A 24,384-nucleotide genomic window follows, 5' to 3' on the forward strand; every position below is an offset into this window, starting at 1 on the left:
CCCTGAAAGTTATTCAAGACTTTGTGGTTTTACTTACGTTTTTAGAAGAAAATGTCAAACCAAAATATCAAACAGAACTAAAATGGCCTTTATTTAAGGAAAAAAATACAATAAAAGTATTTAAAAATAGTATAAAAATGGCTATAAAGTAACTTAATATAATTGTTATAAAAATCTAGAAACTAAACAAATGGTCCAGGGAACGTAAAGGGGAGGTATTTATAAAGAATAGAAGGTTGCGCACACATACTCATCTGGTAGCAATTTGAAAACAAAACTAATTAATATCTTTTAATTCATGCAGTATAACTGTGAAACTTGCTGCAGGGTTTAGAGGTGAAAATTGTAATTGGGTTCAGAAATGAAACAAGTAAGTTCGTGGAAGGTAAATTTATAAAAGGATGTTAAACAAGTAAGCCTCTTCTAAGGGGGGGATTTTTAGCAGATGAAGGCATTTAGGCACCGTATTTTTTCTAAATAGAATCTCTTTGTTGTAAACCCTGTATTTATGTTTTCTCACAAACATGTGTTTCCTCACAAACAACATCTGTAGTTGCATGTATCTGAAATTACTCTTTAGTGGCTTTGTTGAAGCACTGAATGGAAGTACCCTTACTTTGAGTTTGTAACCTCAGGAGTTACATAGAAAATATTACTGATAAAGATCTAATGATGCAAAATGAATAACATAGCCACTCTTTCTTTGCTTTAGGACACCGAAGCATGTTTGAGCATATGTCACAAAGTGCAAGCTCAAAGGTAGCAGAGAGGAAACTGCGTGGGACTTGTCCTCCTGTTGCTCGTGGAAACTGTGGAAAACAATGTGTGAATGCAAGCAGTTGTAGATCTTCGTGTTTTAATCCCCGGAACGATTTTCACACTATACATTCAGAGCACAGTCCTGTGAAGCCAAGGATTATTACAGTGGTGAGACCCTGTGGGCATATGCTCAGAAAGATAACCTTGCTTCTGAACAGGAGATCAGTGCAGACCTTTGAACAGCTAATGGCTGACATTTCAGAAGCTCTGGGATTTCCACGTTGGAAGAATGATCGTGTGAGAAAGCTTTACAGTCTAAGAGGCAGAGAAATCCAAAGTGTTTCTGACTTCTTCAGAGAAGGTGATGCATTCATAGCTCTGGGCAGGGAGCCCCTTACGTTGAAGAACCTGGAAGTGGCAATACAAGAACTTTGTCCTGAAAATCCGTATGCTGCCAGTGCAATTCAGCAGAACGAGGAGCAGTCCCAAAAACTGAAGAGCAGGCTGTGTGATAAAGCTTCAAAAGTGGATGGTGGCTTCGATGAGGCGGAAATTGCCAAGAACTGCAGTGATGCTGTGTCTCCCAAAGTGGTTGCTGGAAAAAGTCAATCCAAGACAAGGCAAGAAGAAAAAATGAGAACCAAAAAAAAGTGGACCAGAGGGAGTTGGAATGGTGAACAAGGAGCGAGGCCTTCTAGAAAAGCTCGAGAAGATGAGAGGTACCTTAACCAAGATAGGAGTCCTGAGAAAGGGTTAGAAGAGAGTTCGGTGGAGGTACTGAGGTGTGAGAAGTGTGAACGGGAAAGGCAGGCCAGGCAAAAGTTGCAAAGAGAAAGGCAGGCTGAGGCTTCACTTGAGAACGCAGACCTGAATGCACGTGCGTGTCAGAGGTTCCATGTAGAAAGAAATGCAAAAATCAGGAATTGCCAGAAAGCTTCAGAAATTCCTCTAGAGGATGAAGATGTTGGCTGGAAAGATAACTGCTGTAGAAGGACCTGGAAGCCTCTACATAGGAATGTTAATGAAGGACTGGAAAAACAAAAAAGGAGCATTGAGAAGGAAAGGGATCTGGAAAAACATGAAAACCGTGAGAAGGAAGTAGTAAAAATAAAGAAGAATGCTGCAGAAGGGCGTCAGATAGCTCATGAAATGAAGGAAGAAAATGGAACTAGCTGTGTAACAAACCAAAATGGTTGGCTAATGAAAGACACTCCAAGGGATGCTGAGAAACCATCTAAAACGCATAGGGATGGTAGAGAGGGACAAAGGGCTAAAGAGGACAGTGGCAGGAGAGAGGGAAATACCATACATAGAGAGAGTGACATGACACGACGAGAGAAAACAGGAGAGCGTAGATTGAATAAAGAAGAAAACAAGGCTCAGGGACTGGAAAGCACAAGCCGAAGGCATGCCATAAAAAGCAGAACTGATGTAGAAAACCACTATGAGATTGGTAGGACTATTGGGGATGGGAATTTTGCAGTGGTGAAGGAATGTCGCCACTGTGACTCAAATCAGATCTACGCCATGAAAATTGTTGATAAATCCAAGCTGAAGGGGAAGGAGGACATGATGGAAAGTGAAATTCTGATCATTAGGAGTCTGTCTCATCCCAATATAGTAAGCTTAATTGAAGTATATGAGACGGAGGCTGAGATCTATCTAATCCTGGAGTATGTCCCAGGAGGGGACTTATTTGATGCAATCATAGAAAGTGTGAAGTTCACAGAGCATGATGCTGCTGTTATGATCACTGACCTGTGTGAAGCCCTGGTGTATATTCACAGTAAGAACATTGTCCACAGGGACCTCAAACCAGAGAACCTTTTGGTAAGCATTGCCAAACATTGTGCAGGAGTTGGATTTATTTTCCTTTTTATTATGAATGTTTGAATACTTTTATGCAAAGAATATGCAGAGAGAATACACTGTTGCAGAACTGCTTGGAAAAGTGAATACAACCTTGAAATGAAATTAGCTTTTCAGATCACTTTGCATACATCTACTGTATGCTGCAGATGATGATGATGTTTGCAAGTAGAAATTCAAGTGAAAATAACCTGGCTTTCAGGGCTAGTGAACATTTGTATTTTTCTGAAATTCTAGCATGCTATTTATCATCTGGATTTAGGTACCCAAGCTTGAATGTTTTGCATTCACAAAGCATGTACTGAATCATAAGCTATTTTCCTTGCGGATCAAAATTAATAAGTGACATTAGCAATTTTAATACATTTGGTAGAGTCCTTGTCCACTGCAGTCACCCATCCTGAAGAGCACTGTGATAGTCCTCTACTGTAGTGATTTCTATAGATTTTTCTTCCATCACGTTCTTTGTATCCGTCACTGAAGTTAGTAGACTTACTCTCATGTAAATATGCATAGAAATGTTTTCAATATTGACTCTTGGTATGACTCCATTATAGGAGTGTGAAAATAAACAACTGTTCCTTGCCAGTCATTTGTTATGCTTTTCTCCTAGGTTCCAAATTTCATAGCAGGCAGTTATCAAATATTTGCTTTTCTCTAACAGAGCTAATTTGATCTGCTGATGGAAGATTGTAGTTAGCCAAAAAAGGATAATAGACAATTTAGTCCTATGTGCCAGTCAGTTCTTTAAGGGAATTAACGTTAGCAAGTGTGAATTTCTGGAGAAAGGCAGCAGTGTAGCCTGTAGGCTGTGCAGAGGTGGAACAAAGCTGGGCCTGTAAGGTTTGTATCCAGACCTTTTGATTAACCTGTGGTGTCTATATTCAGTCCTCCTACACATCCTGATTAGTCTGATGAAAATGCTTAAGTGTTGTGTTTGCATAAATAAAAGATAGGGAGTGCAAGTACCTGGTTTGCAGAAATGTTTCTGGACCCTGCCATTTTCCCTTGTTTTGGTATTAGAGCAAAATTTTACTCAGAACTAAGGAATTTGTTCCAGAAGCTGATTTTTCCATTCTAAGCCAGGTTCTGCTCCTTCCTCTTTACTGAAATTAAACTGGTACATATGAAACATATGAGACCAGATGCTTCTCTGTGTATCATATGTAATCTTCACAGTGATACAGTAAGTGTAAAGAGAGGCATGATTCAGGTCTCATCTGATGTTTTTCACTGGTAGTTCACAGCACTGCCATGCAAAGGTCCATGGGCAGTGGCAAAGTTTTGTAGCACAAAAGTCATTGTGTTGAGGCTCTGGCTGAAAGCACAGAAAATGTGTTTGCAAGGACAGCCTTGCCCCTCACTGTGTAGGTATTTTGTCATGTAAGAACTGCATTACAAACTAAAGAAGAAAGAATCCAGAAGAGGTAAAAATTTTCACTTTGTTTGTTAATTGGTTGAATAGCTGTTTTAGAAACAGCTTTTTTTTTTTTTAACTCAGTGTATTAATAAGTCAAATGAGTCTGTAAATTGTTGATAATATTGGCTAGTTCATCAGCTATCTAGTAAGTATCCCTAAAAATACAGGCCGTTTGAGCAGGTGTCTGCCTTTCTGAGTATTAACGTGTTGACTCCTTAGAGTAGGAAGGACAGGTCCTGTTGAGCTTAGTGACAGCCAGAGCTGAACAGTAACAACCGTTAGTGAAGCAAATTTTATGGGAAAGGGGCTGGAAGCTGTCTTCTGGAAGTGCTGACATCCTGCAATGTCTCCTTTTTGTCCTTGGTTCTGGGATAGCTCTTGCTTCGCTTCACATTTTTACACCACAGATTTCTGTCTCAGTTGGTCTCCCTAGGCAATTTGTGCACAGAGGACAGAAATAGGCCCTTTTTCAATGAATCATTTAGGTTGGAAAAGATCTTTTAAGATCATCGAGTCTGACCATCACCTAACATTAAGAATTCCACCTCTAAACCCTCTCCCTTAATACCATGTCCACATGGCTCTTAATTACCTACAGGAGTGGCGACTCTACCATTTCTCTGGGCAGCCTGTTCCAGTGCCTCATCACGCTATCTGTGAAGAAGTTCTTCCTAATATCTGATCTAGTCCAGAAGTTTCATGAAAATAAGCAGCTGGGGAAAGACGAGAAACTGTTTCCCTCCTTACAGAGGAAAAGGTGCAAATATACTTTGACTAGTGAATTATGAAATTATTCACAGGAACTAGAAACCTGGTTTAATTTATTTACTGTGCTATTCCTGTTGCTCTTATGGCACTATTCTCTAGTTAAAGACTTCTGTAACAGCCCAGCGGTATCCTTTTTGCCTCTCTCCCTCTGTCTTTCCCTCTGTCTTTCCTTACTGTGTCTGCCCACAGCTTTCAAATTCCTTGCAGTATAGCTGTGAGGCAGAAAGGTGGTGACTTGTGCTACCAAAACAAAATCTGTGTGACAGCTGGTGTGAAGATACCTGCTTTGAAACCTCCCTTTCCACTAACAGAATCACCTGGCGTAGGATTAGATGTTCAGCAAGAAAGCCTTTGCTACCAAGCTTCTGCAGTGTGGTGTATTTGGTCTCACAAAATAAGGTGGTCACTTCTTTAAGGCTAACTGGAAGTGCATAGGAGTGGAATTTCCTACCAAGATCTTTAGCTAAGGGGCTGCTGTTTAATTCCACAGGTGTTGACTTATGGGTCAAAAATTTAAAGTGTAGAGAATCTTCTTCCAGGTTATAACTGTAAAGCCACATCCCTGTCTTCTTTTTTTTTGATGTTGGGTGTGCATATTTCTGTATTTGTGACTGTGAACTTATATCCTTGTACCAGTCCCAAACACACTAATAGTGTTATAGCTTCTTATGAGTTTGAGTTTTTCTCTTCTTGTTCCTTCTTTATTCCTCATGTTTTCATGACATTGTATGTGTGTGTATGACATTGTGAAGTGTAACCTTTTTATGAAGTAACTTCGGTTTTGTGACACTATTTACAAATACGCAAAACGCTGTCAGAGTTTTCCAAGTGCACTGGAGTTAAAATCCTGTTTAACTGTAGAATCAGAAAATGGCTTGAGTTGGAATGGATGTTAAAGGTCATCTAGTTCCAATGCCATTGCTGTGGGCAGACTTGTCAGCTGCTATCTCAGGATGCCATGGGCTCCATCCATCTTGGCCTTAAATTGGTTTCATGGATGGGGCATTCTCTGGGCAACCTGTTCCAGTGCCTTACCATCCTCTGCACAGAAGATCTCCTAATATCTAATCTAGATCTCCACTCTTTTAGTTTAAAGCCATTCCCCTTTGTCCTATCACTATCAGACTGTAAAAAGTCAATCTCCCTGCTGTTTATAAGCTCCCTTTAAGTACTTGGAAGGCTGCATTGATGTTTTCCCAGAGCCTTCTCTTCTCTAAGCTGAACAAGCCCAGCCTTTTTTTGTAGGAGAGCTTCTCTGATCATCTTCACAGCCCTCTTGTGGACCTGTTGCAAAAGCTCCACATCCTTCCTGTGTTGGTAGCTCCAAGCCTGGACACAAGTAATTTATGTGAGGCCTCACAAGGACAGAGCAGAGGGGGGGCAGTCACCTCCCTTGCTCTGCTGGCCACCCCTCTTCTGATGCAGTAGGCTGCAAATGTACACTGTTAGCTCATGTCAAGCTTTTCATTTACCGGGACCCCCAAGTCCTCTGCAGGGCTGCTTTCAATGAGTTCTTCTCCCTGTCTGTAAGCATATCTGGGATTGCCTCAACTAAAGTGCAGCATCTTGCAGTTGGCCTTGTTGAATCTCATTAGGTTCCCATCAACCTACTTTTCAAGCCTGTCCAGGTCCCTCTGGATGGCATCTCTTCCTTCTATTGTGTCAACTGCACCACTCAGCTTAGTGTCATCAGCAAACTTGCTGAGGGTGTGCTCAGTATATCTGTCTAACTCATTGATAAAGACATTAAAAAAAAAGTGTCCTGCTGGGTGCTTTCAGTATGATAAATCTAGGCAGAATATTTTCTGTGATATTTCTTTGTGAGAGATGGAAAGATTCTTCTGTCTATCAGTAAGGGATGACTGAAAGCTCAAATGCATAAGCAGTGCTTTCTCCTCAGCTCTTGTTGTAATATACTGGAAGTCCCATGGGTCAGCTTGATTTCATTATGTTGATATGAGGAATCTGGACTACCAAACACACATGCATAAAGAGGAATATTAATGTTATAAATCATCTTTTAAACACCCTGATGGATTTCCCAATATAGATATGAAAACAAACAAGAACTTCGGAGTTATCAGCAATCAGGAAAAAAGGAGAAGACCAGATTTATCCCTTTTTGAAGATAAGCATTGTTTTGTAGTAGTAAAATATAATCTTTCAGGTGTATGGCTAGAAATCCACAGGCTATTTGGATATCCTGTGTTCAAGAGAGTAGCAAGCATTTCTGATTCCCTTTGATTTGGGGCTACCACTGCTGGCTTACCTTGCAGCTGAATGGCACAAGTACTTGTTTGGCTTAAGCTGGCCATCTGTTGACAAAGTGTATTTGAATGCTGCTTTTCCTCATCTCAGTTAGTTCTTTAGGCAGGTAAGACGAGGCAGCTCTTTTGAAAGAACTTGTGGAACTATTTTTGTGTAGTCTTGAATACAGATGCTGTAACAGATATCGTGAGAAAAGGTAGTATGTGATCCTCTAACGTTACAGTTTTTGCCATCTCAAAGCGTATATGGCAGAAGTCAGGGGTTAGATCTGTTTTGAGAAGACTGTAGATTTGTGTTACTTCTGTGAGTAAACACTCAAGAGGGAATATCCTGAGAACTGTTCTTTGTAAAATGCATATTTGCCTCAGTTTCTGTTTTGCTGCCAGGTGATGGAAAGGTGAACTGGAGAACACAAAGTTTGAGATGAAGTGTATGCTCAATTGACCTGTGCTGCCCTTGAGTTATTTTGAGTGAGGATGTTGAGGTTTCCAGACATGCTGACAGATTTCATGCTGTCTTTGAAATTATTATCATAAAGCTGTGAAAATAGGTCCGTGTTGCACGGTGTTCCTGGCTGGTCGGTGAAATAAAAGGAAAGTTCAGTGATTTTTGTCCTCACAAACATATGGTGCAGTATTGCCACCTTGTGCTCTGATGTGAGATTAGGGCTATGGCTTACTTGTAAAAAGCGTAACTGTATATTTCAAGCAAAATTACTACTGGCTTTTGCAGGTTGGACTTCAGACCTGTAATCCTCTCCTTGCTGGTTTTATTAAAAGAAAGAAACCAAAAAACTCAATTATATAAACTTTTCAGGGTTAATTGTCCTGGTGCAATGCAGGATATTAGTTGAAATTCCATGATTTCCTTATAAAATTTAAAAATCCTTTTATACATGGTCAAAAACTATATTCGTGCTCATGTAGCATGTATGAAATTGAGTATTTCAATTGTGATTTTTTTTTTGTAACTTTCTACCACATTATTAAAATATTAATCTTGTGGATAGATGTTGCTCTAGAAAATAACTGTGTGATTTATTTTGCATTTTGTTAGCTGTGGAGACTATGTGATGACAGAAAACCTTCATGAAATTAACTAATTCAGTAAAAGAGAAAGTAGCATTTTATCTTTCTCCTACAGAAACTTTGTCTGCACAGCTGTAGACAAGTTCTTCACACTGAGAAAGCCTTTTTTTTTCTTTAAACAGGAAAAGACCTTGAAAGTGTTTGTTGAGTTACAACTGGGAGAGTGCTTATACATTCTGTAAAGAAGATAAATGGGAATTAATTGCCTGTAATGTCGGGCTGTGCAAATTTTGTCCTGTCTGTACCCTAGTTATAAGAGAGCATCTTGAATTTTTGGCTGCCTTAAGCACTGCCTGATGGCAAAGTATGAGGTGTTAAAGCCTGAAGTATGCCTGTCACATCATATTCTGCTCAGTCTGTTCAAAACCTGAAAACAGATTTTCTTGGCTTTCCTGTAGTCATGTGAGGTCCTTTTGCCTCATAGTTAGAGACAGGTAATTTCTCATTAAAAATGAATTATTTTTTTTTTTTACTTAAAGAATATTTGAGTTTCATACCCAGTGTTAAAAATACTGATGTGCTTAATTATCCTGCTATCTTATTCATGACTTGACCTTTCAGTACTTTTTCTTAAAATGTTTCATTAGCTGCATTACAAAGTAATGCTAAACACTCATGCATGCAGAATTGGAATCTGTGTGGATTGCAGGAGGTGGAAACTGCTGGAAAGACACATTTGGGAGCATTCTGTTGGATCAATTTTTCCAGCTCTTTCTGTGTGATTATAGTGACTCTTATTTTCAGGGCAGCAGGTATAGTAGCAGAGTAATTTGTAAAGAAAATAAAACACTTCCTTCAACCCTATCTCTCACTTTACACCTGCAGTGCAGGTAGGCTTTTCAAATGACTGCATAAAATCTGTGGCATATTTGAAAATATCACTTTTATAAAATCACAGAGTTGTCTGGGTTGAAAAAGACCTTCAAGATCATCAAGTTCAACCATGGGCCTAACTTGCCAAGTCCCATCACTAAGCCATGTCCTTTTGTGAATCTTACATGTATCTCTTAAACCTCTCCAGAGATGGGGACTCCACCACTTCCCTGAGCAGCCCATTCCAATGCCTGACCATTCCTTTTGTAGGAAAATTCTAAAGCCCACTCTAAACCTGTCTTGGTGCATCTTGAGGCCCACAGTTTTCCTTTTCACTTCTCTAAGGGGAAAAATAAACCTTTGGTTCACTCTCCTTTATTTTCAGTCGTCTTTTTCATTTCTTGGAAGTGTGTGCCAGAACTTGTAGAGCAAAGTTGTCCTTTTTCATTAGTGCTTTTCCTCCTAAATACATGTGCCATCTTTTTATGTGGAAAGAGAAAAGCTTGAATACTATTTGTCAAAATATGGTTTCCATTTCATTTTTTTTACTTGAAGGTACTGTTATTAGAACCTCTTACTCTTCACTACAAAAGTACTACTTCCTTTATCTTTTGCAATCTTAAGATGTCTGCAAACTAAATATTTATTTTTTCATTGAGTATAGGTTCAGCACAATGCAGATAAATCTACTACGCTGAAACTAGCAGATTTTGGCCTTGCAAAGCTGGTTACAAAACCCATATTTACTGTGTGTGGAACACCAACCTATGTTGCCCCTGAGATACTTGCTGAGAAGGGTGAGTGTATAAATCTTTGATTTCTGGCAAGTCATAAAATTACTTCTAACTTTGTAATCATGGAAATATTCCAGAATGTTTCAACCTACTGGTAGGTTGGCTAGCAGCAAAATCTATGAAAGGAAAGGAAAGCTAAGGAAAACTTCTTAGCTTTTGAGAAATACAAGCATGGTATCAGTCATGTTTTCTTTATTAATGTCTATATGATATATAGCTGTGATTTTTGAAGCAGACAAGGCGTTTGGAGCAGACAAAGCATTACAACATCATAGATTGCTGAAATGGGGAAAGAAGCAAAATTTTATCTTGGAATATTAGGATGGTCACCCCTGTTTTGTGTCTGAAACTCAAACAGTTTTTCAAGGCCCTTGAAGGGGGCCGGGGTGAACATATATGTTAAATTTATTTTGCAAGCTAAAGCATGGTTCACATTAGAGAGAATTTTTGTTATTTCATATCCAAAAAGATTCAGACCTGGAAAGGAGTCAATTCTTGTTAATTACTCAAGAAAAGCTATTTCTGTGTCTTGTTCTGTGGAGTTGGGTTGCACATCTCATATTACATTACATTTCAGTGGAAACTTGGCACTCTCTTAATTCTTTTTTTTCTTTTTAAAAATAATGAGAGGGCTATTTTAGAAATATATCCTGCGTTTTTCTCAATTAGTCTCCAGTTGACACTGTCTTGTTAGATAACACTTGTGAAACATGTTGGAGAAGAGAGGCATTGTGTGAGAACTGTGATTATTAACAGAGAGGATCAGCTTGCAAGTGTGGTGTACCAGCCACTTATTCTTCTGCTGACCTCGTCTTTTTTAGAAACTGGGCAAAGCTTCTCTGTTTCTTTGAGGATGGAATGAAAAAAGAAATAGTTGCTTATCAATTATGAGAAGAAGGTTTTCTTTTTGCCTGTCTTCCTTCCTCTTCCCTACCCTCCCTCAAAAAAGCAAAATAAGCCAAAAAAAACCACACCCAACCAACTAAAACAAACAAGAAAAACCCAAAACACACTCCAATAAAATGCTAAAACTTCCAGTAAAAGATCATTAGCCATGGTTTGTCTTTTCTTCCTCAGGCTATGGGCTCGAAGTAGATATGTGGGCAGCTGGTGTGATCCTTTACATTCTGCTCTGTGGTTTTCCCCCGTTTCGCAGTCAGGACCGTGATCAAGAAGAGCTGTTTCAAATCATACAGCTGGGTCACTATGAGTTCCTTTCCCCGTACTGGGACAATATTTCTGCAGGTAAGTTTCATGTATACCAGTTCTGAAAACTGATAAAACTCTTACCTAGAGTGGCTTGAACACGTTAAACTTCTCTTTTCTTCAGAACAGCAATTTTGGTGGAGTATATTACAGGCTTGTTTTATATGATTACATGCTTTACGTGTGAATGTAGTCCCCTCATAGTATCATCTGCTGCGAATATGAATATCAGGTCTGATTGATATAATAGATTGCTCCCTTTCTGAGGCAAGAACAAAGATTTTGCTCACCTTACTTCTAAGAATTGTCCCTGAAGAAGAGGCATCAAAATTATCTCCAGGCTTATGTTGCCTTATTGTAAAGATGTATGTAAAAGAATCTCAAAAGCTGAGAATTAAGTCCCTGCTCTGCAGAACGCAGTGTGAATTTTCTGTGGAGATAATTTTTGAGATCATTTCTTTCCTCTTGCAGGCTAGTAGTGTCTTTTCTGCACTCTTCAAGATCCAAGACCCCCAAACCCACCTCTCCTGTGATCTTTTAGAGACCATGCTCAGCAGCATTGTATGACCTCTATGTTCTTTGAGGGACAAGATTCCCAATGCTAATTCCTGTAAATTAGAACTCCTAGCCACATGCTTTCAGGATGCCTTCATGATTAAATTCCCTTCCCTTTCTTCTGTCATTGTTCAGGGGAGATTGAAATCAGTAAAAAATGTACTGGAGTTCTAACACCTCCTGTAACTAGTTCTAGATTGGTTGCTACAATATCTCCTGGGGATAGCTGTTTTTTTTTTTTAAAAAAAAAAAATTATCACAGAATAACCAAGGTTGGAAAAGACCTACAAGTTCATCCGGTCCAACCATTCACCAATCACCAACAGTTCTCACTAAACCACGTCCCTCAACACAACGTCCAAATGTTCCTTGAACTCCTCCAGAGTCAGAAGTGTCCACTGCCTTCCTGGGCAGCCCGTTCCAGTGCCTGACCACTCTTTCATAGAAGTAGTATTTCCTAACTGAAGTCCAGCCTGAATCTCCCCTGGTGCAGCTTGAAGGTATTCCCTCTAGTCCTATCACGAGTTACATGAGAGAAGAGGCTGACCCCCAGCTGACTTCAGGTAGTTGCAGAGAGCAATAAGGTCTCTCCTGAGCCTCTTCTCCAGACTGAACAATCCCAGCTCCTTCAGCTGCTCCTCATAAGACCTGTGCTCCAGACACCTCACCATCTTTATTGCCCTTCTTTGAATATGCATTATGATAAAACTAATAAGAAAAATGAGGACCTTTTGTTAGGTCTAACTGTCAGAATCATAACACTGCTTTTCTTTTCTCCTCTTTCTGTTATGCAGCAGCAAAAGACCTCATTACCAGGCTGTTGATAGTGGATCCCCAGAAGCGCTACACAGCACGGCAAGTACTTCAGCATCCTTGGATCAGAACAGCTGGAAAAACTAACAAGAGAAATTTGCAAAGGGAAGTAACGATAAATATTGAGCGTCATTTCCGGACCCAGCGCCGGAAGGAGGCTGTGGATAAAGACACGTGAAATCAATGAGTTCATCTACCCTTGTTTTTTATTAATTAACACACTATTTATGTTTTCTAAATGGATTTGGCCTTTAGTTTATGGATTTTGCTGGCAATTGCTATGCCTCTTTTTGTTTTTGTTGATTCTGAGATTCTGAAGAACAGAGGTCAAATTTGCATCCACCTCCCAGTAATTTTACTTGCAAGTGTCTCTGTTGACAACAGTGGGTACTAAATATTTCCCAGAAGGTATCTATTATTTTTCTTTAAATAATCATTTGAACTTTTACATTACATAATGTATATCTTTTTTAGATTACAGATGTTTCTTTTTGTGTCTAACTTCAGTGATGACTGTGAAATGCTTTCTCTTGTCTCCTTTTGTATGGTATCTTTCATAAATTCTACTTTTTGCTTTTAAGTTATGTTTGTAGCATTGTCAAAATGGCTGTCTGCTCACACATTCTGCACTAATACTCTAAATTGATTTCTCACCAGTTCCTGCTAGCAATTTAGAAGGTGAGAGAAATATAAATAAATGAATAAATATTTAGCTATAGGATATGTTAATAAAAGATAAAAATAGTGTTTATTAAGTTGTGAGGGATAAAGAAATCATTATAGTTGAAATTAGCTATTCTATGATATCTCCCTTGACAACATCTTCTCATGGGATGTTCTCAGGACCAGCATAATAGTTCTGTTAAATTACTGTAGTTTGTATAGTGTGATAGTTTCAGTTCTTTATAAGAAGAGGTGGGAAGATACCAGGGCTGATACAGCTTGAAGACTGTAATGATACCTTTCACAGTGCTTTTCTTCCTGCTCTGGAAAGTGGGAATTCAACTGTTCTGAGGGAGCATTAGTTTTTTTTCCCTAAAGTATATTTGTAGAATTTTAAGCCAAGCTTTTTTCTCATACTGAATTCTTTCTTAGGAACCATTCACATGGATCTGTGACTTCAAGTTGATGGAGAATAGAGAGCTGGGAAGCTGCTTCTGTGTCTTAAGTTAGCTCTTACCTTCATGGTTCCCCTGTTATCAACATGATTCACAGTTGAATTGCTTTTATACACTTTTCAGTGTAGTTCAGCAAACTTTTTGTTTTCCAAGTTATCTTCTCTGGGGACTCTATTTCCTCAATTCCATGAAAATGGGCAATGGTATGAAATGACATTACAATTCTACTCAGGAAAAACAATTTCTTGTTAGTCTGTGGGAAGGTTTCCCAGGGTATGTGTCAGATGCTTCATTGCTTATGTTACTTATAATTGGAGTTTTCAAGAAATCTAGTGGGGAAGATTATCATCCAGAGAAAGACCATGACCTGGGAGATCTTTTGAATCTCCAAACTTTTGGTTAGCTAATTGAATCAGAAAAGCACTTCAGTTGTCTGATAATGCTTTGTCCATGAATTATGTGTGGTAGCAAATAACATTGACAGTAAAACCACCAATTCTACTCGCGTCAAGTTCATAGCGTGTAGAATTGAATGAGGGTATTTCATATCAACAGATGTCAGAGGCATTTCAGAATCAGTAGAACGCTTTCGTAACTATAAGAAAAAGTATTTTTGCTGAGTGCTAAGATTTGTGAACTTTCTGAATTACTAAGATGTGTGATGCTGTCGTGTTTCTGTTTCAAGCTTTGACAGTTTTGCTTCCAGACTGAAAGAAGAGAGTAGAGGCAACTTGGTTCATACAACAGAATTGCGTTTTCAGTCAAGCTGGCTTATTTTTAATACATGTTGGACTGAGGCTTTCTGAGGAATTCAACAGTTTGTAAAACAAACAAATCAAAACTTTACTGTGTGCCCAAGTAGTATTTATATTCCATGTCATACCTCTGCTTTGGAGGCCCTGAGTAAAGAAGACTTTTCTTGAAAAGAAAAATGAATATGAGAGCTTTCCTGTGTGTAACCTCATATTCTAAATGCGTTGTGTTCTTTGATTGCTAGTAATAACATCTCTTCTGCTAATTTGTCTGTCTTGGATATGGAACTATGGAAAAACAGGTTATGATTTGCAATATTATATTTTGTAATTATTTTTAATATAGTAGTTTAGGAATTAAGTTTGAAGTGGGGGAAAAAAGAACTATTATCAACAATTAAGCTTCGGGCTTTGATATTGTATTACAGGTTTCTTTGTTGCCTTTAAGAACCTGTCTGCAGCTTTATTCATGGTGCTCAAGGTAGAGGATTTGCATGTGATGAAGATGAAAGTAATATTTTTTCAAAGATCTTTTTCTCTTATGTTCTATTGGTCCCAGTCTGACCAAATACAGCACAGTGTGCTGCTACCAGTGTCTGTAAGCACCAATGCTGCTCTGGCAGCACTGAGGGACTGCTTTGGTTTTGCTAAACATGTGGCATTAAGCCCTCCTTCTTCAGGTTGGAGGCTCAGAAAGCTTCCAGGTGCTTCTCAGGGCTTTTGCCACCTCCTTTTTTTTTTTTTTCTACTGAGAAAAATGCCTCTTTTCTTCCATTGCTTTTAGTGTCCTTTGACTTCTGAGACACCAACATCCACATATACGCTTTATAGAACTGGATCATCTGTATTTCATTTCCTAGCAATGCCCATGCCCCCAGTCAGTGTTCCTGTTTTCTTTTCATTGTGCCAACACTTGGAATCAAAGCTTTCAGCCACAGCTGTCACAAAAGTCATAGAATCATGTAATATCCCAAGCTGGAACAGACCCATGAGGATCATCAAGTCCAATCCCTGCCTTTATCACCTGTAGTTCAAAGGCTATGTCTGAGAGCATTGTCCAAACACTTCTTGAACTTTGGCAGTTTGGGTTGTGCCCACTGCCCTGGGCAGCCTGTTCCCACTGCCTTCTGGTGCAAACCCTGTCCCTAATCCCCAACCCACCCCTCCCCTGACACAGCTCCATGCCGTTCCCTCAGCCCTGTGGCTGTTAACACAGAGCAGAGCTCAGCGCTGCCCCTCCGCTCCCTGTGAGGAGCTGCAGCCACCATCAGGCCTCCCCTCAGCTCCTCTGCTCTGGGCTGAGCAAACCAAGGGACCTCAGCTGCTCCTCACACATCTTGTCCTCCAGACTCTACGCCATCTGTAGCATTAGTATGGGTGATTGTAGGTGTACACAAAGGTACACACGATGTGTAATTAAATTGTCAACCTTTCACAAGACACACTACCCAGATAGATAAGGTAAGTGGAGGATTCCACTGTCCCTGTACCCCGCAGCCAAAAAGACAGTAACAGATACACTTATGATGCCAGTTAGAATGTTACAGAGATGCAGATTTAATGGTTTTCTGATGTCAGCTATTCTACAAAACTGCATTCTGTCACAGATTTTTTTTTTTTTTTTTGTCAGATACAAATTTATTTAAAAATAGATTTCATTTGGAAACAGGCATAGTATTTTAAATTGAGTTATTTGAGTGTCTGATTCAAAGGAGAGAGTTTCTTAGTTGCTTGTGTGTAACTTCTGTTAAAAATGCTCTTTTCCTGCAGGTCTGTAATCTTGATTGAAACTGTAGAAATAAAAATGTATTTAATCTATCAGTGATGTTTTAGAAGAACCTGCCTTTTCTCTGGATGTGAGCATGTAGAATGAGTGTCTGCTAGTGAGAACCTGTACATGTTCTCATTTATTACATATTGGTCATTAAAGAGACCACAGCCACCTCACTACTCTTAGAATGACTGCAGGCTGTTAAGAATGACCGACTTTTATGATAGCCACATGAATTTACTGCTCTGCATTTTAAATGTTATATATAGGGGGCTAATTAAAACTGATTTAATGCTTTCTTGTTAGGAGTATTTCCCACGTTGTTGATAGCTGAAGTCAGAGTCCAGCAATATTTTACTGAAATGAGCCATTAGCGTCGTCACTGCTATGTGCTATTTGTTCAGAGAAGATCCCTTATATCATCCAGTCTGCTGATTCACTCTGTGCCTTGCTTTATAAACAGGTGTTGTATTCCTGCAGAATTCTGTCTTTGGAGGTGAGAGCTGTTCTGATAGCATAGCAATTAGAAAAATGGAAAAGTTAACAACCCTAAACTGTTACTGCAAGTAAGTTTTATTTTCTGAATGTGGAATGTGAAATGAAGAACTGAAACAACTAGAAATGTAGAGAAATGAAAAAACTATTCCTGCAGTAAGCATGTCAGCAATCCAAGCAATGGGAGCATTTATTTGCCTGCTGGAAGTACAGAGCCATGCAGTACATTGCTACAACAATCAACTTTCAGAAATGCTTGGAGAATGCTGTACTGAATGAGGAGTGTAGGACTGAATAAGTTCTTTCTAATCACTGGAAAAATGGAGCACATCATATACAAAAGGTTATTTCTATGTTGTTACTGCTGTGTTGGTAATACTTTCTAGATTTCAGTGACTGACATCATATTATAAGACTGCCTTTCTTATGGGAAAGAAAACGAGCATAAAACATTATAAAAAATGTTTAGTGACAAAGATCTCACTGGTAGCAGTTTTTTTCCAGAAAATGGAAGTGTACAGTTGTTAACTGCTATGGTGAGTTGTTCAGCAAATCCTATTACTGACTTTTAAAAAAAAGTGCCATTCCATCATGCTGGACGTTTGCAACTACATGTCTTGCAGTGTTGACTGTTTTAATGATATTGTAAAGCTCCAATGTGTAAGTTCACACATAGTGTAATGATGGAACTGAATGGCTCAGATACATTTTATGTGTTTCAACTTTGCTGGAAGCTTACTGACAAATGCATCGTGCATGTGGTGACTGATGGGTGACTGAAAATTATTACTGACTAGCATTTAAAATGGAAGTTTAATACTGCACTCTTAAAAATGTAAGCGTTTAAGGCTGTTTAGATAAAGGCCAGCACATATTCCAGTGTGTTATTTCATTGTACTTAACAACAAAAAAGTAGCAACTGTGTAAAGTAGCCCCAAGAAACTAAGAACATGACTGGAAAAAAAAAAGGGGAAAAAAAAGCAGGAAGAGAAGTTATAACAAAAGCCCTTCACTTTTTTTCAGATGGTTGTGTTTTCTTGAAACAAATCTGCAGAGAAGTCTATCAAAGCTTTAACCAGTGAAATAAATAAATACAAAAGTCATCACTCTTGCTGGTGTATAGAGTTCCTGTGATGGTTCCCCAGTGATCTCAGTGTACCCTGGGGATACCTGGTTGGAAGCAGATGCTATAGCAACTGCTCACATCCTCCACCTGCATCATGGCTCCCTAACAATGGCACCGGAGCGAAGTCCCTTAAAAGAAATAAAACCAAAACTGCTCCACCATGTAAATAGCGGAGCAATTATTCAGATGCAGAAGGATTTTATGGAAGTTGATACTTAAATGCTTTCATAACTCACACAGTTAATGTGCAAGGCACAAATAGAGCTGGGTGCCAGAATGTAACAGTAATAAACTCCTGGCAGATAAATCCTCATAAATTTGGCAAACGTCTGGTAAGGTTGTAAAAGGAGAATATTTCAAAAACTGTGTTTAGGTGCACAGTTCACCTACAGAAGGGACTCAGGAAGTACAAGAAAAACTTGATAATGCAGATAAAGCCCTTAACGTCTAGAAAAACTGATCAATTTTTTAATTGCCAAGCAGGTTGCTGAATGTGGCTGCAAATGATCCTCTATTTCTTTTATAGTGAAATTTGTGGATGAGAACTTAAAAACTACCATGAAAGGGTTCAGCTGATCATTTTCTGTGATAACAGATTTCTGTTGTTGATAATTATTGCAGAAGCAGAAAGCTCAGCTTTGAAAACCCTGTTCTTCATTTAAAGCATCTCCTGCTGATTGTTGATCTTTTTTTTTAAGAAAGATTTTAAGACAGGACCTGAGTTTAGTGCCATAGAAATCTATGTAGTTGCCATCACCAAAGATTCCATCACAAACATCTTCAGAAATATGTACTTTGAAATTGAAAGATATTTCGGTGTTTCTGAGGATGTTTCTGGGATTTCACGGCGTTGAATCTGATGTACACTAGTAGAAACTTTTGAGCTTTAGTTGTGTGTGACTATTTCTTGTTTTTCTGCAGGGTGCTCAGTATTCTTCTGAGGGTTCTTGGGTCAGCAGCTTCTCTGGCAACTGCAAGTTTGTGTTCATGATATGGATGCTGTGATGTGTGACTCCTCTTCTTTAGTATTCATGAAGCTGCTGCTGGAGTCACGCAGTTTGCCACTGTTACTGCTACCTCTCCATGTAGCAGAAAGAATACCTTACTCAAAATGAGCTAACAATAACTGTCCTTAGGTCATTGTTTTCACGAACCAGTAACAAATCAGCTTTTATAAGGAGGAGGTGAGCTCTTGGACAGATCCCTTATGAGGGATTGTGGAAAGATAGCAAAGAATTCAGCAGCTTCATTCCAGCAAGGTAAGTCATTAGGAGTCTGGATTTGCTGCCTTTCAATTTGTTTCCAATGTCAGATGAATGGGTAGAAGAAAGGCAAGCTTGGAAGAGATTTGTTTTCAAGCAAAAGACTCCTTGCTGGCAGGTCAGAGCAATTTTGTTCTAAGAATTTATTCATTTATTTATGTCAGTCCAAACTAGATTTTGTGAGTCCCAAACTAAAATCTTCCCAGTTCACATATAAGTACCCATTGCCACAGTTGAAAAGGACAGTTCTGTGTGCTCTTAAAAAAGCATTTTTTATTTTCATGTAATGTTACTAGTTTTTAGATCATTTTTAGTGCTGAACACCACTAGCAAAATAGAATTAATATTTGACACCAAGGTGACTCTCATTTTATACATGCTACTTTGTATGGAAAAAAAAACGGTTTGTGTTGCTGAGGTGTGTGGATATCTTTTGTTAACAGGGAGCTTTCCTACCCCTTGGCTTGCTAGTAACTGTAATGGTAGTTCTGGGGATCCTAACAAGCCTTAATGAACTTAGCTCCTGATTATTAATAAAGTATCATCACCTTGATGCCTCAGTAAATGGCTTTGCAATAGGCTGTTTGTAAAAGCAGAGCAACCTTAATTCCTTCCCTGGAGCAATGTCATCATTGGCTGGGGGACAGCCCTGGCCCTCAGGAACTGTGCAGTCAGCAAAGGCTGTGCTACACAGAACCAGCAGGGAGGGCTGCTGGCTTCCAGATAAGTCTGATTCCCATCCCATGCTGGCTCAGGAGCAGGGAAAAGGGCTGGTGTGGAGTCTGGAGGAGAGGTCAGGAGCTGTTCCCATCCTGCAGAGGCCTGAGGAAAACTTCATGAATACAGAAGAGCAGAGACTTTTAGAGCAAAGTCTGACATAAGCTTGTTCTCCACTCCTGCAGCTGTGGTCTGCAGCAGCACTGCTGCAGGTCACCTCTCCTTGAAATCCTTCTACTTCACCTTTGCTATGTCCAACTTTGAAGTCTCAACTACTGGGAATGGTAAGAAGAGCACTTAGTGCTGGTACAGCACTTTGTTCTTTAGAAACTTTTCACAAACATTAACTAATTAAGCTTCAATGAATCCTTATGAGGCAGGTATTTATTCCAGCTGAGTGTTTGCATTTATAATTAAAAGTATGCTCGACACAATCCTGCTGTCAGTCATCATAATTGATTTAAATCTCTAATTGAATAGATTTCCCTAAGCAAGTTCAGTATCTGAAGGCAGGTGTTGAAATGAGGCTTAGCACAAGAAATTCATGGAAAGGAAGCTTCAGAGCTTTTGGTCAGAGATGTCTGAGGCTCTAGTTGGGTAAAGGAGTGATCACTTGGAAGACTCCACAAAGCAGTTACTGTTTCAAGACTGCGTGCGGCAGCTCTGCAGCCCTCATAAAGCTTATGTTGCTCTACTTTTTGTGGAATTTCCATAGGAAGGGAGGGAGAGAAGCAAGGGATGCAGGGAGGATGCTCTGTCTTCAAGGAAAGGCACAGTCTTCCTCCTCTGAATTCTTGTTCTGCTCGAGAATGTCAGCTTCCCTTCATGTCTTGCAAGATGTTGTTATACAAGCTGCTTGAGGTTGATGTGTACCAAGATAAACGTTTTTTTACTGCAGAGCTAAATGGCAGTTGATGCTTGAATTGCAAGTAGATGATACTTTAAAGATGTAACATCTTCTGTCTGGGATATGTGAGTATAAGGGCAGCTGGAGACTGATTGACAAATGGCGTTTTTTAGTGATAACCACATAAATATATCAGTGTACATTATAAGCATTATGTATTATTCACTCGTCCTGGCCAGCCAGGGGTACTGCAGTGAACTCGAGTCAGAAGAATGCTGAGCAGATCCACCTGGCTTTGTGCATCCAGTGTGAAACTCCTGCACTCAGCTCCCTCCTTGCACTTCCCACACCCTACACTCCAGTGTGTGAAGCCACATGCCACAGCTCCAAGGGTGTGGAGAAGGGCAAAAAAGTCACAAAGGCCTCACCTGAACTGGCAGAGGTTGCAAAAAGGAAATTTTGGGCTTGAAGGTGTACCTTAGAGCCTGTTGTCTGTTAACCTTAAGCCTTTACTGTGACTTTCCAGAAGACAGGAAGGCATTTCAGGAGGTCACTGCTCCTGTTCCAAGGTAAGATGTCTGTGCCATCCCTGACAAACACTGGACAGCCTCTTGATGAAAAAGATCACGTATGCTTTTCAGGCAATCAAAAATAGAATTTCACCCTTCTTACTGTTGGAAAGTTTTTTCTAATTTTCTAAAGTGAGTATCCTGACAAAATCTTAGCTCATTGCTCCTGCATAAAGAACAGGTTTGGAGAGCAGCTTATTTATTCCCTTTCTCTTTGCAGCAGCCTCTCTGCACCTGGTTTGTTCCTCCACAGTCACTTTTTGGGAGACATAATAGGGCTGGCTTTAGGTAGAAAATACAGGGGAGATGGGTAAAGTCCTGTTCTCCTGCAGGATTGCTGTCACTTTCTTAGGTATTAACAGATGCTTGAGCTGATCAAGACTCCTCATTGCCATTACTATATAAAACATCAATTGTGGAGCAGCTTCTGGAGACCCTCCTGGGTAAACTTTTCCTAAAAGATATACAAATGGGGTGTAAACTGCAGGTCACAGATAAACAAAAGAATCCATTAACTTTTCTCAAAATGTAGCTGCTGAAAAGTAATCTTCGTGGAAATTTACAGTGAAAGTGAACAACAAAAAATATTTCTGCAGTTGCTGCAGTGAAAACATTTTTTTGTCTGTATCATTGCTAGAACCTTCAAACCTGGCTTTAAAAAATAGATGTAGACTGCTGATAGGTGTTACAGTATGAAATGCATTTTAGAGGGAAAAAATGGCAATATGAAAAATAGTGTTTAAGAGAGGGCATACCTCAGATATTAATACTGTGTTAACTTGCTGAAAAATGTTACACTGCAAATATTCTTGAAATCACAACTTGTGTCAAAGTAAAATACAATAATGCTACTCTGTTTTAAAAGCACATGATGATTTAGTGATATCTCTTACGTTCAAGTTAATGGTGTAGGACAAAAAAAAAAATCTGCATAGATTTGCACATAGCTTAAAGAATGAAATAGACAATTTGGTGTTTTCTCCTTCTCTCTCTTGCTTTCTTTCTCTTTTTTTTTTTCTCCCTCTTTCTCCCTCATTCTTTCTCTATTTTGATATTTCTAACACGAGGTTCATCATACAGCTGTTAATGTCTAGAAAAAACATGTACTCAGACTGCCCCTCTGCTGTCATCTGTGATATGGCAACAAAATGTAATGGAATATTGGTAGGAAGGTTGAGCCTCTTCTGCCATTCCCCAGCATCCACCTTTGATGTTGTGAGCTGACATAATAAGATGCATTACTTTTCAGAGCAGCCTTTGTATGTAGTATAGTTAATGTGTATAAGCAACAAAACTTGTTTATTTATTTTTAATTAAAATATAAAAGGGAGCAACAAAGACATGGTGGGATTACTGACCCATCTGGTCAGATGAGGCTTATAAAGGTCTGGTAAAGAGAAATGATCAGAATTTTGAGTTGAATGATTGCAACTCTCTACATTCCATTTGCAAATTTGCAGAGAATGCATTTATGTTGGCTGAAAATGGAGTTGCAATGTGCAGTGTAGTGGTTATTCCTTGGGCTGGCAGTGAGGGCAGCGTGTCCTGCTGCGGGGTACGTTCTGTGTGCAGGAGGCAAGGAGGGGACGGGGGAATCTATGTGCAAACTCGAAGCTTCCTGAAGCAGAGACACAATCAGTGCTTTTCTTTTTTAAAATGAAAATATGTTTATTTTCCTCTGTGGTTTTGACTTTTTTTCTTGTCGTTTTTTGTATTGTCGTTTTAAACTGATGATTTTCCAGCTTGACAGAAAAGTCCAAACACAGCACCTGGACTGGATCTTCTTGCTGCAGTTCAGCACTTCGTGTCTGACCTGAAGTGTGGTTCTCCCCAGGAGCAGCTGCCTCTGTCCCTTCTTTGGCTTCTCCTCTAGCCCTGGGCAGGGATGAGGGAGTTGGGCAGGAAAGATGGGCTCATGGGAGCCTTGTTCTGTCAAGAGAAGAATGATGAGGAAATGGAGGCTCTGTGTGAGCCTATGGGATGGCCCTGATTCGGTGCTGTCCCTCCCGAGTAAGGGTAAACTTACAGGATCCTTGCACCCCTGAGATGTGTGAGGTCCCTCTGTCAGACTCGTCCCGCTGCCCCGGCACAGCAGCTCCGAGGATGGCAGTCCCTGCCCTGCCCTCTTCCTCAGGACTTGGTGAAGAAGAGATGAGAGGACTTGGGAAGGGACGAGGGAGGGGGTGGGGAAGGAAGGGCTCGTAGGAGCCTTGGCTGTGAAAAGAAGAAGGAGCAGGCAATGGAGGCTCCACGTGAGCCCGCAGGATGGCCGTGAGCTGGGGCTCTCCCGGGTAAGGGCAAACTTACAGGACGGGAGGATCAGCGCCGGCGTCGAGGCGGCCGTTTGGCGGGAGGTGGACGGATCCTGGCGCCCCTGCGATGGCATTTGGGGCGCGACCTCTTCCTGGTTGGCCTGGCAGCAGCAGCGAGATGGCCAGTGTGCCCCGATGGAGGTGGATCCACTTCCATCAGCTCATCTGCCACAGGTGGATCCACCTCCATGGGCTCTTCTTGGCTGCCAGGCGGGTCCACCTCCATGGGCTCGATGTCATCAGCCTCTTCCAGCAGCCGCCTCTTCTTTAAGGGTGGCTGCTCCATCCCGTCCTCGGAAATAACAAGTATCTCCTTCGGAGAGCTAGGCGTGCAACTGTCTCCGGCTGTGTCAGCACAGGGACTGCAGTTGAGGGCAGTTGGGTGCCCATGGCAACAGGATTCTGAGCAGCAGGTGCTGGCCCAAACATGGCGGCTGGCAGTTGGGGCCTGTGGCCATTTCTGGGAGGCAGTGGCACGAATGTAGCAAGAGGGTCAGTTGGGGCAGGGGCTTCTCAAGCCCTCTGCAGCTGCCTGGGGTGGAGGAGGAGCAAAGCATGGTGATGCCCCACAGGCAGCCGAGGGAGAGGCAGTCATTAAAAGCAGTGGAGTTTGTGTGGTCGTGTCGGCTGTTCTTTGCCATCCCTCAGCTCTGGCTCTGGAGCGTGAGAAGGTGGCATCTCTTCTGCCCTGATGCCAAAGCAGAGGGGTGTGGAGGAGAGGGCCTGGCGTCCTCTGGGCGGCCGCACTGGGACTGCAGGGGGTGCATTGGAGGGCTGTGAGGTCCTTGGGGCCTGGTTTTGCACCCGGAGGATGGGAAGGCTGATTCAGGGCTGTTGTCCTTGGCCACAGAATGAGTGCTTGGAGGTGAAGCCAGGCCTTCCATGGCAGTGCACAAAGAACAGCTGGATATCAGTCACTCCTCCTGAGACGTAGTTTGCACACATTTGAACTCTGCAGTTTCTGGTATACTCCTCTTGAGAAGACAGCTTAGGGGCACAGGTGTGTAGGCGGCTGTTCCCCATCAGTTGACCCTACATGCCTCAAATAGTGTGAAAGTGTTC

The 24,384-nt window shown here is 40.6% G+C and overlaps 1 protein-coding gene across 2 annotated transcripts in view; it reads left to right on the plus strand.

The window, feature by feature from the left end:
• Positions 1-22,606, plus strand: part of DCLK3 (doublecortin like kinase 3) — a 33,973-nt gene extending 11,367 nt beyond the window's left edge. For both annotated transcript variants that reach the window (XM_031590425.2, XM_090142340.1), the window contains exons 2-5: positions 713-2,589; positions 9,650-9,782; positions 10,857-11,024; positions 12,335-22,606. In XM_031590425.2, coding sequence (XP_031446285.1) covers positions 713-2,589; positions 9,650-9,782; positions 10,857-11,024; positions 12,335-12,531 — 2,375 coding nt within the window. In that variant the 3' untranslated portion in view covers positions 12,532-22,606. The remainder of the gene's footprint in view (positions 1-712; positions 2,590-9,649; positions 9,783-10,856; positions 11,025-12,334) is intronic.
• The last annotated feature ends 1,778 nt before the right edge of the window (positions 22,607-24,384 follow it).

The sequence above is a fragment of the Phasianus colchicus genome, chromosome 6, assembly GCF_987193195.1.
Source record: "Phasianus colchicus chromosome 6, bPhaCol1.hap1.1, whole genome shotgun sequence".
NCBI lineage: Eukaryota > Metazoa > Chordata > Aves > Galliformes > Phasianidae > Phasianus > Phasianus colchicus.